Source organism: Microcebus murinus, chromosome X, assembly GCF_040939455.1.
Source record: "Microcebus murinus isolate Inina chromosome X, M.murinus_Inina_mat1.0, whole genome shotgun sequence".
Lineage (NCBI taxonomy): Eukaryota > Metazoa > Chordata > Mammalia > Primates > Cheirogaleidae > Microcebus > Microcebus murinus.
In genome coordinates, this window is record NC_134136.1 from 9,664,586 (window position 1) to 9,677,210 (window position 12,625).

The 12,625-nt window shown below is 40.4% G+C and overlaps 1 protein-coding gene across 1 annotated transcript; it reads right to left on the bottom strand.

Annotated features, from left to right (window-relative positions):
- Nucleotides 1–9,092: 9,092 nt before the first annotated feature.
- Nucleotides 9,093–12,363, bottom strand: RTL3 (retrotransposon Gag like 3). The gene is made up of 2 exons (XM_012755365.3): nucleotides 12,256–12,363; nucleotides 9,093–11,657 (listed from the first exon to the last, which is right to left on the bottom strand). The coding sequence occupies exon 2, from the start codon at nucleotides 11,445–11,447 to the stop codon at nucleotides 10,011–10,013; it is 1,437 nt and encodes a 478-aa protein (XP_012610819.2). The 5' UTR covers nucleotides 11,448–11,657; nucleotides 12,256–12,363; the 3' UTR covers nucleotides 9,093–10,010.
- Nucleotides 12,364–12,625: the final 262 nt, after the last annotated feature.

The following is a 12,625-nucleotide window of genomic DNA, read 5'->3' on the forward strand; positions in this document are numbered from 1 at the left end:
AGCTACAAAGAAAATAAAATACTTAGGAATATACTTAACCAAGGAGGTGAAAGATCTCTACAAGGAGAACTATGAACTTCGGAGGGAAGAAATCACAGAGAATACAAACAAATGGAAAAACATATCATGCTCATGGATAGGTAGAATCAACATTGTTACAATGTCAATATTACCCAAAGTGATTTATAAATTCAATGCAATTGCCATAAAGTTACCAAAGGTATATTTCACAGATCTAGAAAAAATAATTCTATGCTTTGTTTGGAACCAGAAAAGAGCCCAAATAGCCAATGCAATCTTAAACAAAAAGAACAACCAGATTTCAAGCTATACTACAAGGCCATGGTAACCAAAACAGTATGGTTACTGGCACAAGAACAAAAACATAGATCTATGGATGAAAACAGAGAACCCAGATATAAAACTATCCTCATATCGCCATCTGATTTTTAACAAAGCAGACCAAAACATACACTGGGATAAAGAATCACTATTTAGTAAATGGTGGGGGGAAAATTGGATAGCCACATGTAGAAGACTGAAGCACATTCTGCACCTCTCAGCACTCACAAAAATTAATTCATTATGGATAACAGAATTAAACTTAATGCATAGAACTATAAGAATTCTAGAAAAAAATGTTGGAAAAATTCTTACAGATATCAGCTGAGGCAAAGTATTTATGAAGAAGATCCCCAAAGCAATCACAGCAACAACAAAAATAAATATTAATAAATAGGACCTGATCAATTAAAAAAAAACCATCTGCATAGCCAAGGACAATATCAATACAGCAAATAGAAAACCTACAGAATGGGAGAAAATATGTGTATGCTATACATTCAATAAAGGGCTAATAATCAAAATCTATAAAGAACGCATGCTAATCAGCAAGAAATAATCAAACAACCCCAATATAAGGTGAGCAAAAGACATGAATAGAAGTTTTCCGAATGAAGATAGACTAATGGCCAACAAACACATGAAAAATGCTCAACATCTCTAATCATCAGAGAAATGCAAATCAAAACCCCAACAAGATATTGCCTAACTCAAGTGAGAATGGCTCTTACCAAAAAGTCCAAAAACAACAGATGCAGAGAGAAAAGAATACTTATGCACTTTTGGTGGGACTATAAACTAGTATAACCTCTATGGCCAGTAGTATGGAGATAACCCAAAGAACTAAAAGTAGACCTACCATTTGATGCAGCAATCCCACTACTAGGTATTTACTCAAAGGAAAAAGTGACATTTTATAAAAAAAGACACTTGCACTCAAATGTTTATAGCAGCACAATTCACAATCGCAAAGATGTGGAAACAACCCAAGTGCCCATCAATACATGAATGGATTAATAAAATGTGGGATATGTATACTATGGATTACTACTCAGCCATAAAAAGATGGTGCTATAGTACCACAGTTTTACAAAGTGTTAGCAATTAGGGAAACTGGGTAAATGTTACACAAGAATATCTCTGTATTATTTCTTATAACTGCATGTGAATCTACAATTATCTTAAAATACAAAGTTTAATTTTTAAAATTGTATATAAAAATAAACATATACATATTCTAAACTTAAAAAAATGGTGATCTAGTATCCTTTGTAACAACCTGGATCAAACTGGAGCCCATACTTCTAGGTGAAATATCACAAGAATGGAAAAACAAACACCACAGGTACTCAATACTAAATTGGAGATAATTGATCAACACTTATGTGCACGTACGGAAGTAAAATTCAATGGAAATTATGCAGATGGGAAGGGGAGGAGGTGATGGGTAAATTCACACATAACGGATACAATGCACACTATTTGGTTGATGGACACACTGATAACTTTGACTCATATTGTACAAAAGCAATTCATGTAATCAAAATGCTTATATGGGCCGGGCACGGTGGCTCACGCGTGTAATCCTAGCACTCTGGGAGGCCGAGGCAGGCGGATTGCTCAAGGTCAGGAGTTCAAAACCAGCCTGAGCAAGAGCGAGACCCTGTCTCTACTATAAATAGAAAGAAATTAATTGGCCAACTAATATATATAGAAAAAATGAGCCGGGCATGGTGGTTCATGCCTGTAGTCCCAGCTACTCGGGAGGCTGAGGCAGGAGGATTGCTTGAGCCCAGGAGTTTGAGGTTGCTGTGAGCTAGGTTGACACCACAGCACTCACTCTAGCCTGGGCAATCAAGTGAGATCCTGTCAAAAAAACAAAACAACAACAACAAAAAAAACCAAAAATAAAATGCTTGTACCCCTAGAAATTAAAAAAAGCAGGAAAATGATATCAATAGGTTCTTCTTAAAAGAAGAAAGACAAATGGCCAAAAAACCATATGATAAATCGCTCAATTTCAGTAATCATCAGGGAAATGCAAATTAAAAATACAATGAGATATTACCTTACTTACCCCAGTTATTAATAGAATGGCTTTTATCAAAATGTCCCAAAACAACAGGTGGTGGTATGGATTCAGAGAGAAGGGAATGCTTATACACTCTTGGTGGGACTGCAAATTAGTCCAACCTCTCATGAAAACAATATGGAGATTCCTCAAAGAACTAAAAGGATACCAACCATTCGATCCAGCAAGTCCACTACTGGGTATTTACCCAAAGGAGAAGAAGTCATTATATCAAAAAGACAACTGCACTTGAATGTTATTGCAGCGTAATTCACAATTTCAAAGATGTGGAATGAATCCAAATGCCCATAAGTTCATGAGTGGATCAATAAAATGTGCTATATGTATACCATGGAGTACTACTCAATCACAAAAAAGGATGAATTCATACCTTTTGCAACAATGTGGATAGCATGAAGACCATTCACCCAATTGAAGCATTGAAAGAGTGGAAAAACAAAACACCACATATACTCACTATTAAATTGGAACTAACTGATGAGTGCACAAGTGCACAGAGGGAAGTAAAATTCAGTGGAAAGCAAACAGTGAGGAGGGGAGTTGTGGGGAGGGGAATAAACCTACCCAATGGATACAATGAACACTATTTGGGTGACAGGCACACCTATAGTCAGGACACAAGCATTACAAAAATGATCCATGTAGCCTAAAACATTTGTACTCCCTTAGTATTTTGAAATTTATAAAAAAAAAGAAAAAATTTACCCGCAGTTTCTACAACTAATACTTATTCTCACTTCCTTTGTGCATATGCAAAGCACATTTAAAATATGAGCCCATAGGGTGATATGAGTCAGCTTCAACTAACAATGAATATAAATGACTGGTTTTAAATGAAAAAAATGTTATTGGAACATATTAACATTTTCCCTTAAGGTGCTGTTCATTCTTAAGTGTGATTTTATTTTGACTTGGCCCTGATTGGTCTTTCCTCTATTCATTCAAACACATGTCTAATTTTATAACAGAAAGTGGCATTATAAAATAAAAGTTGAAATATGGAAGTTCCCTTTGTTATTTACCTTTTAGGGAATGCCTTTAATTTATTGGAGTTCAGCCAGCTTTTCTTCTAATAATCAGAAGAACTGCATTGGTAATGCAGCTGGTTCACTTGTCACATATTATGTGGTATTTGTGGTATAACTGACAGGAAAAATGAATGTGAAGACTAAGAAAAGCAGTGAACTCAGCTATAGCATTTCAGACATTGTGTTTTGTGTGGTTGTAAAATTTCATGCTTTCTTTTTCTCATGCGAAAATTTAGATTGCCAGATGTCCTGTGCACACATGACTGGTCTGTGTTTCCTTGCCATATCCCATTTTCATCTGTATTGGAATGCATAATGGTCCCTCCATTTGAGCCAAGTCAGACACAGTTAGATGACTACTGTTGGCGTTAGTTCCCCCAACCCTTCCCCACCAATCTGGTTGGAGTATGTCCCACATTCTCCAAACTGAAATGCTTCACTAAACTTTCTCACACATCTGAATCACTGTAAGGCGGAATAATAACCAAGGTGAGGCCCTGTTAGTCATGTTAAATAACGATGGCAGTTGTTTCTAGCAGTCACTGTGACTTACTCAGAGGCCAGTACAGTTTGACCTTTTAACTTTCAATTATTTTTACCAAGAAATCTTATGAACTAGAAATGAAAAAGATAACTATCTTGTGGGTTTTAATTTTTTTTTCTTGGTGGGAACACAAAGATTAGTCTGTTCTCACTTGTTTTCTCTAGGTTGGGCTAAAGGGATGAAAAACAAGCTCACATCAATTATAGCAAGTTATCATCTAGTTGGCATGCCACAGGAAGGAATTGGCATTTCAAATAATATAGTATTCTGATAAATACAGTGTTGTTATATATGCCAATACTTTGATTGTAAGAATACTAAAAATCCACTTAATACAATAATTACATCAAACCTAATTGAATGGACAGTACCGAGTACCTGGCACATAGATGTACCACACTAGAGATAGAGGTCTGTGAAATTGAGATGAATTTAAATGGGCATTTTAGTATCTTGAAGGTCCTTGGAATCATTATTACAAACAAGTTATTATAACAACTTTTATTTATATAGCATTTTCAACTTTCATGATGCTTTTGTAATGTGAGTTTTCTCATTTGATACTTTCTCTAACTTCATTGCATAGGTAAAGCAAATATTATCTTCATTTATCAAGTGAAATAGACTGTACAGCTAGTAAATGGCAAACATAGGAATTTAATCCTGATCTCCTGGCCCTTATTGCTGTGATCCCTATATCACTCTTATTATTTAATATTTGATATCTAGTAGAATGCTAGATTTCAAAGTTTACTACATTAAAAATTTCAAAAATTATCATTCCTTGTAAAACCCTTTAAAACACACTTTTAGAAATATAAAGGTACTTTAAGAACTGGAACACATTTACATCCTTCAATAGAGTAACCATGACTTTTCCAGGCACACTGTAATATCATGAAATATGAAACGTTTGTTAAAAAAAGCAGAAAGGGAAGATGTAAAAATATGTAGAGATCATTTTTCCTTTTAAAGTTTATACTTAGAGAAAGTTGGCTAAAGAGCAAATTGTTTTCTTTTTGTCTGTGCCAAATATTGTGGAATATTTATTTTTATAAAAAGTCCTCTCCATTTAGAGAGTTTTTAAAATTTGAAACTGAAGAAGCCTGAATGAAAAGGTAGATTCTTACCATTCATGAGCCTTTGTCCATTAGTAGATTCATTATAAAATCCTTGATGGTAGGGATGTTGTCCTGTATATATTTGTGTGTACTTCAGTGCCTTCCTTACAGTAAGTCCTCAAAATAAATATTTGAGGAAAATATAGCTCTCTTAATTTGCTTTTAATTCCTTGCTTTTGACAGTTTGAATTCATCTTCATAAAATCTAAGAGGGTAAAAGGAACAGGGGCACTTCATCACTTTCTCTGTTGTCATTTTATATATCACTATCAATTTTTTTAAAATATAGAGCAACCATGCTTCTCTCCTACTTAAAAACCTCCTAGTTTGTGAGATAGGGGATAGGGAGAGAGGGAACATTTACTTTTTATGTTATAAATTCTTGACACATGTGAATTTGTTAAAATAAGTGTGCATTATTTTACAGCAAGAGAGAAAAAAATATACCTGAATGTAAAACAGAAAAAAGAGAAAAGAAAAACAAAGATCCCAGTCCAAATTGCCCATAGAATGTTTGAACTCCTCAGCCAGATAGAATGTTTAACCTGAGACTTCCAACCTCCTGTTAATCTTCATCTTCCCACCTACACCCTCTACTGTACACCCCCCCACACACACAACCTTACTCTCCAGTGACATAGAACTATCTTTTGTGAAGAAACCATGTTTTTCCCACCATGCTTTTTGCATTTTCACGTTACTCCACCTAGAAAGCTCTGCTCTGCCTCGTGTTTACAGTGAGGTTCCTTCAAGACCCAACTCAAAACTCAGCTCTTCAGTCCCTAGCAGAATTAGTGCTCTCTCCTCTGTGTTATCACAGCGCTGTGCTACACAACAGCTTCCCCTGTTAAATTGTGATCAGAGAAAGAAGAATGATACTTTACTTTACCATGAACTATGATACTTTACTGAGAGCCATGATACTTTACTATACTTTAGATATATTTGTATCTTTCTTTTTCTCTCTTTTCCTCTTCTCTCATGCCTTGCCTGATGTATAGAAGGCATTCAATAAATGTTTGTTAAATGAATGAATTAATGAATGATTTAACAAATTAATATATTTTTAGGGTAATTGAACTCATAGCTAGTGAATCAATAACATTAAGGTTGTTAATAAAGAGTAAAGGTCATTCATCCTGAGAAGCAGTGTGGTACGTTGAATGGAATCCCAACCTTGGTGTGAGACAGATCAGAGTTTATTTTGGGGATCTATCGATTCCTAGCAGCATGACCCCCTGGCAAGTAACCTCACTTCAGTGGTTTTCAATTCTTTGGTCTGTATAATGGGGCTAATAATATCTACCTTGCAGACAGTTGAAAAGACCCGGATCGCCCAGCACAATGTCTGGCAAAAAGCAGGTGCTCATTTAATGGAAGTTTTGGTAGTCTTATCGGCTGGGACATTTTAGTTTGGTGTATTTGTTGCCATCATAGAATTTGGCATTTGATTATCTATAGTAGCTGTCTAATGCCTGCTAATTTTTCCTTCTTGACCACATTGTAAAACTCTGTTATACTTTAAACACTGTCCACAGTACCTAGCTCAATGCTAGCTACAGACAGAATTTTTAACTATGGTGTAGAATAGTGGCTCATAGTGAAAACAGAGCACTTGAATTGGAGTCAGGAGATCTTGATAACAGTGAACTATGTTAAGTAACTTTCCTTTCTCTGGGCCTCAGCTCATTCAACTGTAAAATTAAGGGAATAAACTTGCTGAGTATTTTCTAACTTCGAAAGTCTGTGATTCTATGATTAGATAATTGATCTCGTTTGTGAAGTAAATAATTACACTCTAGTTAAATAAACCTCTGTAGCCAAATAGAAAAATTCAAAGTCCAGGTAGGTTGACCAGTCTTATCAGTTTACCCAGCACTGTCCCAGTTTTAGCATAGAAAGCCCTGTGTCCCATGAATCCTCTCAGTTCTGGGAAAACCAAACACAGTTGTCCTTCCTAGCTCCAGGGTAGTTTGACCACTAAAAGGCATTTTTTTTCTTTGTGGCTGCTTAAAGATTTTTTCTTTTGAATTCCAACATTAACAAATAGTGTTTGATCTTGGGAGCAGAGATGAACACTTGAGTAGGAGAAAAGACAAGAAGAGCCCATAGTATACAAATAAGCTCCTTTCTCTGTGTAATGATAATGAATTGTTGTAGAATCTGTCACTATGGAGACTCTTTTATGTACTGTTAGGCTATGCTGTCAAGGGTAAGGATGTAGATGATTTTGTCCCTGTACTCAGGCTAAGTATGTATGTGCGGAGTGGAGTGGGTGAATGTAGGACATATACTTAGGGAAAGGTTCCCAGTAGTGTATAATATCAAAATACATTAGTCTGTTCAGGGATGTAAGGGGGAGGACAGTGAGGACTAGAAGAGGTGGAATTTAAGGGTATACAGGATTTGGATTGGTTGTGGAGGTGGCTAGGCAGACAATCTGAGGGGTGGTGCTGCAAAGTAATGCACAGGCCCTGCAGGTAACTGTCCCTGAACCCCCAACTCTTATAAAAACAGCATGGAATCTGAACAGGAGATGTGTCATGAAACAAAAGGAAATCCTCTAAGAAATGAAAAAGGAACATGAGAATAACAAATGGCTTGGGAGTGAGATAAGGGAACTGGGGAAATGGAACTATTACCCAATGGTTCCTGCAGTTTTCCTTCTGAGTTTTTTTCTGCTTTTCAGGGTTATCCCACATAGTTCCCTGTTGCTACAATCATGCTTGGCCCTCACTATTGCATCAGGGAGATTGGCATACTGTAGGGGAAAGGGCACAGGCTTTGAAGACAAAGCAGGCCTCCACCACTTACTAGCTGTGTGGAGTTGGGCATGTGAACTAGCCTTGATGGACTTCTGTTTGCTTACTGATAAAATAGGAGCAAACATATCTACTTCATTGGCTTGCTCTGAGGAGTAATGAGATAATTAAAGTATGTAAAATGCCTGGCATTGTAGCTGGAACATATTAGTGGCTCAATGAATAGTAATTTTCCTCCCCTATCTCTTTCTGGGTTATGATAATTTGTTTGATCGTTTGTCTAAGTAAGTGGAAGAGTCCTCTTCAAGTGGCCTCAAAGAGAGAGACTCCCAAGGGAAAGTTGAAAACACAGAGGAAAAGCATTAGGGTCTGCTGGCCTGGACATTTCTTCACATCTCACCTGGAGATTCCACTCCCTCCATCCCCGGCACCCTTGGGTGTGTACCCGTGGGTGTGTACGTGTGTGTGTTTGTGATTTAAGTCAGGACACTAGTGCCTCTCAGGCCCACAAGGACATAAGTTCCCTTCCCCGACTTGGCTGTCCCCATGTGTTATGCAGGCAGCATGGCTAAGCAGAGCAGGGCACCCTGTATGTGTAGGAGAGGTACAGTTGGCTACCAGTGATCTGCAGGTGTTGAAACCTGATTCCTTGCCACTCTGTTCCTGTGCATTGGCAACAGGAAATTAATGAGCATGAGCTCCAGGGCATATTTTTCTGCTGTAGGGAATAAGAACTGTCACTTTACCAGGAGTGCTGATCATTAAGAGGGGGTGCCTCATTACCTGCTCCAATGTTCTTTTTTGTTTGGTTAACTTGTGAAGTCCAAGAAGCTTACCTTCAAAGCTGCTCAATATGTCAGTGCTCTCTTTATTTTTGTAGGAATTTCCCCCTCACCATGCCCCTTCCCTCAGCACCCCCAACCCTCCCTTGAACCCTCTCCAATCTCCTCCCAATCTTCCCCAAATGCTCTTCTTGACCTTACCTCTACCTTCACCCCAATCCCTCCATACCTCACCCAATCCCATCACCAACCATTTCCTATTCTCTCCAACTCCCTCTCCCCATCACCCACTGACCTGTCACTAACCCTGAAATATTTGGCACTCTACCCAAACTTTGAACCTTTTTCAATTCCCTTTCCTAATTTACTAGTCCCTTATCCTCTTCCCTCTGCTAAGCCAAGAAAACACTTCCAACAGAAGCAGGAATCGCCAATGTTTATTGATTATTTTAAAAAATATCACTTGCAAATTAATTTTCTTTATTGAAAAGATGTTGCAACTTTTGTGATAAAGAAAAAATTATAAGAAAATAATTGCCAGTCTAACAGCTAAACTTTCTCGTTATTAGTTTCTAATATCTATTTTCATGCATATTGTTAGTATAAATTGTAATTAAGACAGGCCTGCATAATGCAGGGTTCAGAGAGGGAAGCATGCAGGGTTGGCGAAAAAAAGTAACTCAAAGTCATTAGGTTCAGTACAGGTTCCAAGAGGCAGGGTCGTTGTACAGGTAGCCTTGGTTCGTAGCCAGAGGTTCAGTGGAAGATTCAGAGAGCAGCAAGTGCCGATGACAGCTGAGGTAACTGAAGACAGGTTGCCAGGAGCAGTCACTGGGATGTTGGATCTACCCAGCAATTATTTCATCACGACGTCTTCTATTCCACCTGTGTCTGAAGCAATTGTAGTGACAATAACGTGATGGAAAGGACACAGTGCGGGTACTCCATTCAATGTTTGGATCATGGGTCTCAAGCCAGTGAATTCCAAGAATCAGAGGGTACCGTGGTGCATGAATGATGTCAAACTGGAGCTCTTCAACATGGTTTCCAATTTTAACCTCGACAGGTGGTGTTTCCTTGGTTATGGGGCCATTAATCAGTGGACGGCCATCGACGGTTTCAAGCATCAGAGGGAAGATGTTATTGCGGATGGGCAGCCTCTCCCGAAGAACCACAGAATGGTCAATGCTGTTTCTGTAGGAGCCTGAATCCACCATTGCTTGCTCAAAGAACTGCCGTCTTCCCAGTCGGATTTCAACAGTCAGCCATAGGGTACGGGACATGGATATTGGAAGAGAGGGGGACGCATATTTGTAGATTGGCCCGCCCGGGGTCCCCCTTACCGCCGGGCCTCGATGTTTCCCGCCTGCTGTGCACGACGAGGCTTGACAGGGCAATCTCTGGCAAAATGGCCAGGATGACCACAGTAGAGACACAAGTGCCCTTCGAGGCGACGGGCCCGTTCAGCTTCACTGAGGTGTGGACGGTTGCTTGCAGCCTGCATAGGTTGGTCTTTGGCTGGTGGACTTTCAGGCCCATCTCTCTCTTCAGAGGGGCTTGGCCTTGGTGGATTGGGATCAGGCTTCTCTTCTAGGCTGATACACTGAATGATCAGATCAGATAGGTTGGTAGCTGGGCTTGTGAGAGATAGTTCATCTCGGATTGAAATGGCAAGCCCTTCTTGAAATTGTATGCAGAGAATGCTTTCATTCCAGTTCAGCTCCTGAGCAATGAGGTGGAAGTAGCTCACATACCGGTGGGCAGGGCCCCCCACTTGGCAGAACTGATGGATGCGATGGTTGGCATTTTCCATGTTTTCTGGATTATCAAAATTAGCCTGAAGCACTTGTATGAAACTTTCAAATTGCTTCAGCAGGGGGCTTTGGATATCCAGTAAGGGCTGGAACCACCTTCCTACCTCACCTGAGAAGCGGTTGCCAACAAAGCTCACCAGGGCTACTTTGGTGGGATATAGGTGCCTTCTGACTCTCACATAACTGTTCAGCTGAACCAGGAACTCAGGAAGCTTCTGGGCATCCCCATTGAAAGCTAAAGGGTATTCCAGGGGGAAACCTGAGGCCTTTAATCCACTGGGGGCCTGTGGAAACTCTGAAGCTGCGGATGTCTCCACAACTATTAGGCCCTCCAGGGACTCCTGAGGTGCTGAGAGTTCTAGGAACTCCTGGGCATCTGAAGGATCCAGGGGCTTCTGCGGCACCTGAGGCTCCAGAAGCTCCTGGGGAGCTGGAAGCTCAAGGAACTCCAGCTGTGCTGAGGTCTCGTGGCATTCTGGTGCCTCCTCAGCATTTGGGGGGTCCTGGAATTCTGAATTCTGGGGCTTCTGAGCCCCTGGGGCATTCTGGCTGTCTGGGGGCTCTTGGGCCACTGGATGTGCCTGAGGCTCCTGAGTTGCTGGAGGCTCCAGGGCCTTTGGGGCCTCCTGGGGTTTCTGGGCCTCCTGAGGCTTCTGGGCTGCTGGGGGCTCCTGGGCTGGGATTTTCTGTGGCTCTCTGGGCTTCTGGGGCTCCTCCATCTTTGGGGGCTCTTGAGGCTCCCAGGCTGCTGGGATATCCGGGGGCTCTGGGAGCTTCTGGGGCTCCTGGGCCTCTGTGGGCTTTTGGAATGGTTCATCCTCCTTGGCTGCTCGGGACTTCTGGAACTCTGGGATCTGGGCCTGGAGGGCAGCATTTTCTTCCATCAACCGCTGCACTTGGGCCTGCAGAATTTCATTCTCTAATTTCAAAGCAATATAGGAGCCTGCTAAGTCCTTCACCATCTTTTGAGGAAACGGGCTTGGGTTGAGTTATTTGCTACCAAGAGAGATCGGGTGGGTGGGCGCTTGTGAGGTCTTTCCTGAAAGCCGCTCACAGGCAGACGTCAGGCTCCAAGAGTTTTCTGAGGGGTGGGGATTTGGGCTCTGCCACGGCTGATTACCAAGAGGTCACTGGGAGCCTCTGGAACTCAGCAAAGAGAAGTCTCAGATACACTGTAAAGAGAGTGGGAGCTGAGGATCAGAAACTGTGGAAAGCACTCATTCAACATAAATCAGAACAAAATCTGCCCAATAGCATTGAGTTTCTTTTACCACAGGCTTATGTTCATGAACTGGGGCATATATGCTGGTTCTGGCCCTGGGACATTTTAAGAACAGTACCTAATCCAGACTGTGCATGTCATTTTGCATTCTTCTTTTGAAACTTAACATTATATCAGAAATAATATCTCCATATTCTTTTCTGCTTTAGTTTTTAATTTCTAATGTCTGTCTAATATCCCAATGTAACACTTGGATTTTAACAGCTGCTTTCAGTGATTAAATCAGATGTTTGAGCCATGTGGGGATTTTAGGCTCTGTGGTGGGCCAACCCAAGAGATATTTGTGGGTGACTAGGGTAGGAGGTAGGGGGAAGCTCTTTCTGACACCTCAGAAATCATACCACATAAGTAACCACATAAGACTAGCCTCAGGAGAAAACAAGCAAAAGTTGACTAAATATATATATATGCTCTCAGCAGACACATGCATATTATTTATAAAATGCCTCAAAATAGTTAAGAAAATAATCTTTATAAATGTACATTACCATTCAGAGACTTAGTCCAGGAGCTCGGCTGTCTGCGTACCCATCGCTGAAGAGGGAAGTGTGTGAGTGGCTGTGGAGGCTTGCCTTTTCTGCACACACTGAACTCAAACAAACACACCCACTCCCAGAACACGTTCCAACTCTCCTCTGTAACGTAGCTATTTCGAGTGTAGAAGAGTTTTTTTGACAGTACCTCACAGTTCAGAGCTGCAAGGAAAGTAGGATGCTGCGCTGATGTGAGGCAGCCTCATGTACTCAGTCCTTAGTTACTTTAATAAATATTTGGCCAGGAAATTGGGAGTAATACACTGCCCTTGTGAAAAGTTGCAAACATTTCTGAATGACCACGGTGGTTTGGGATTTGATTTTT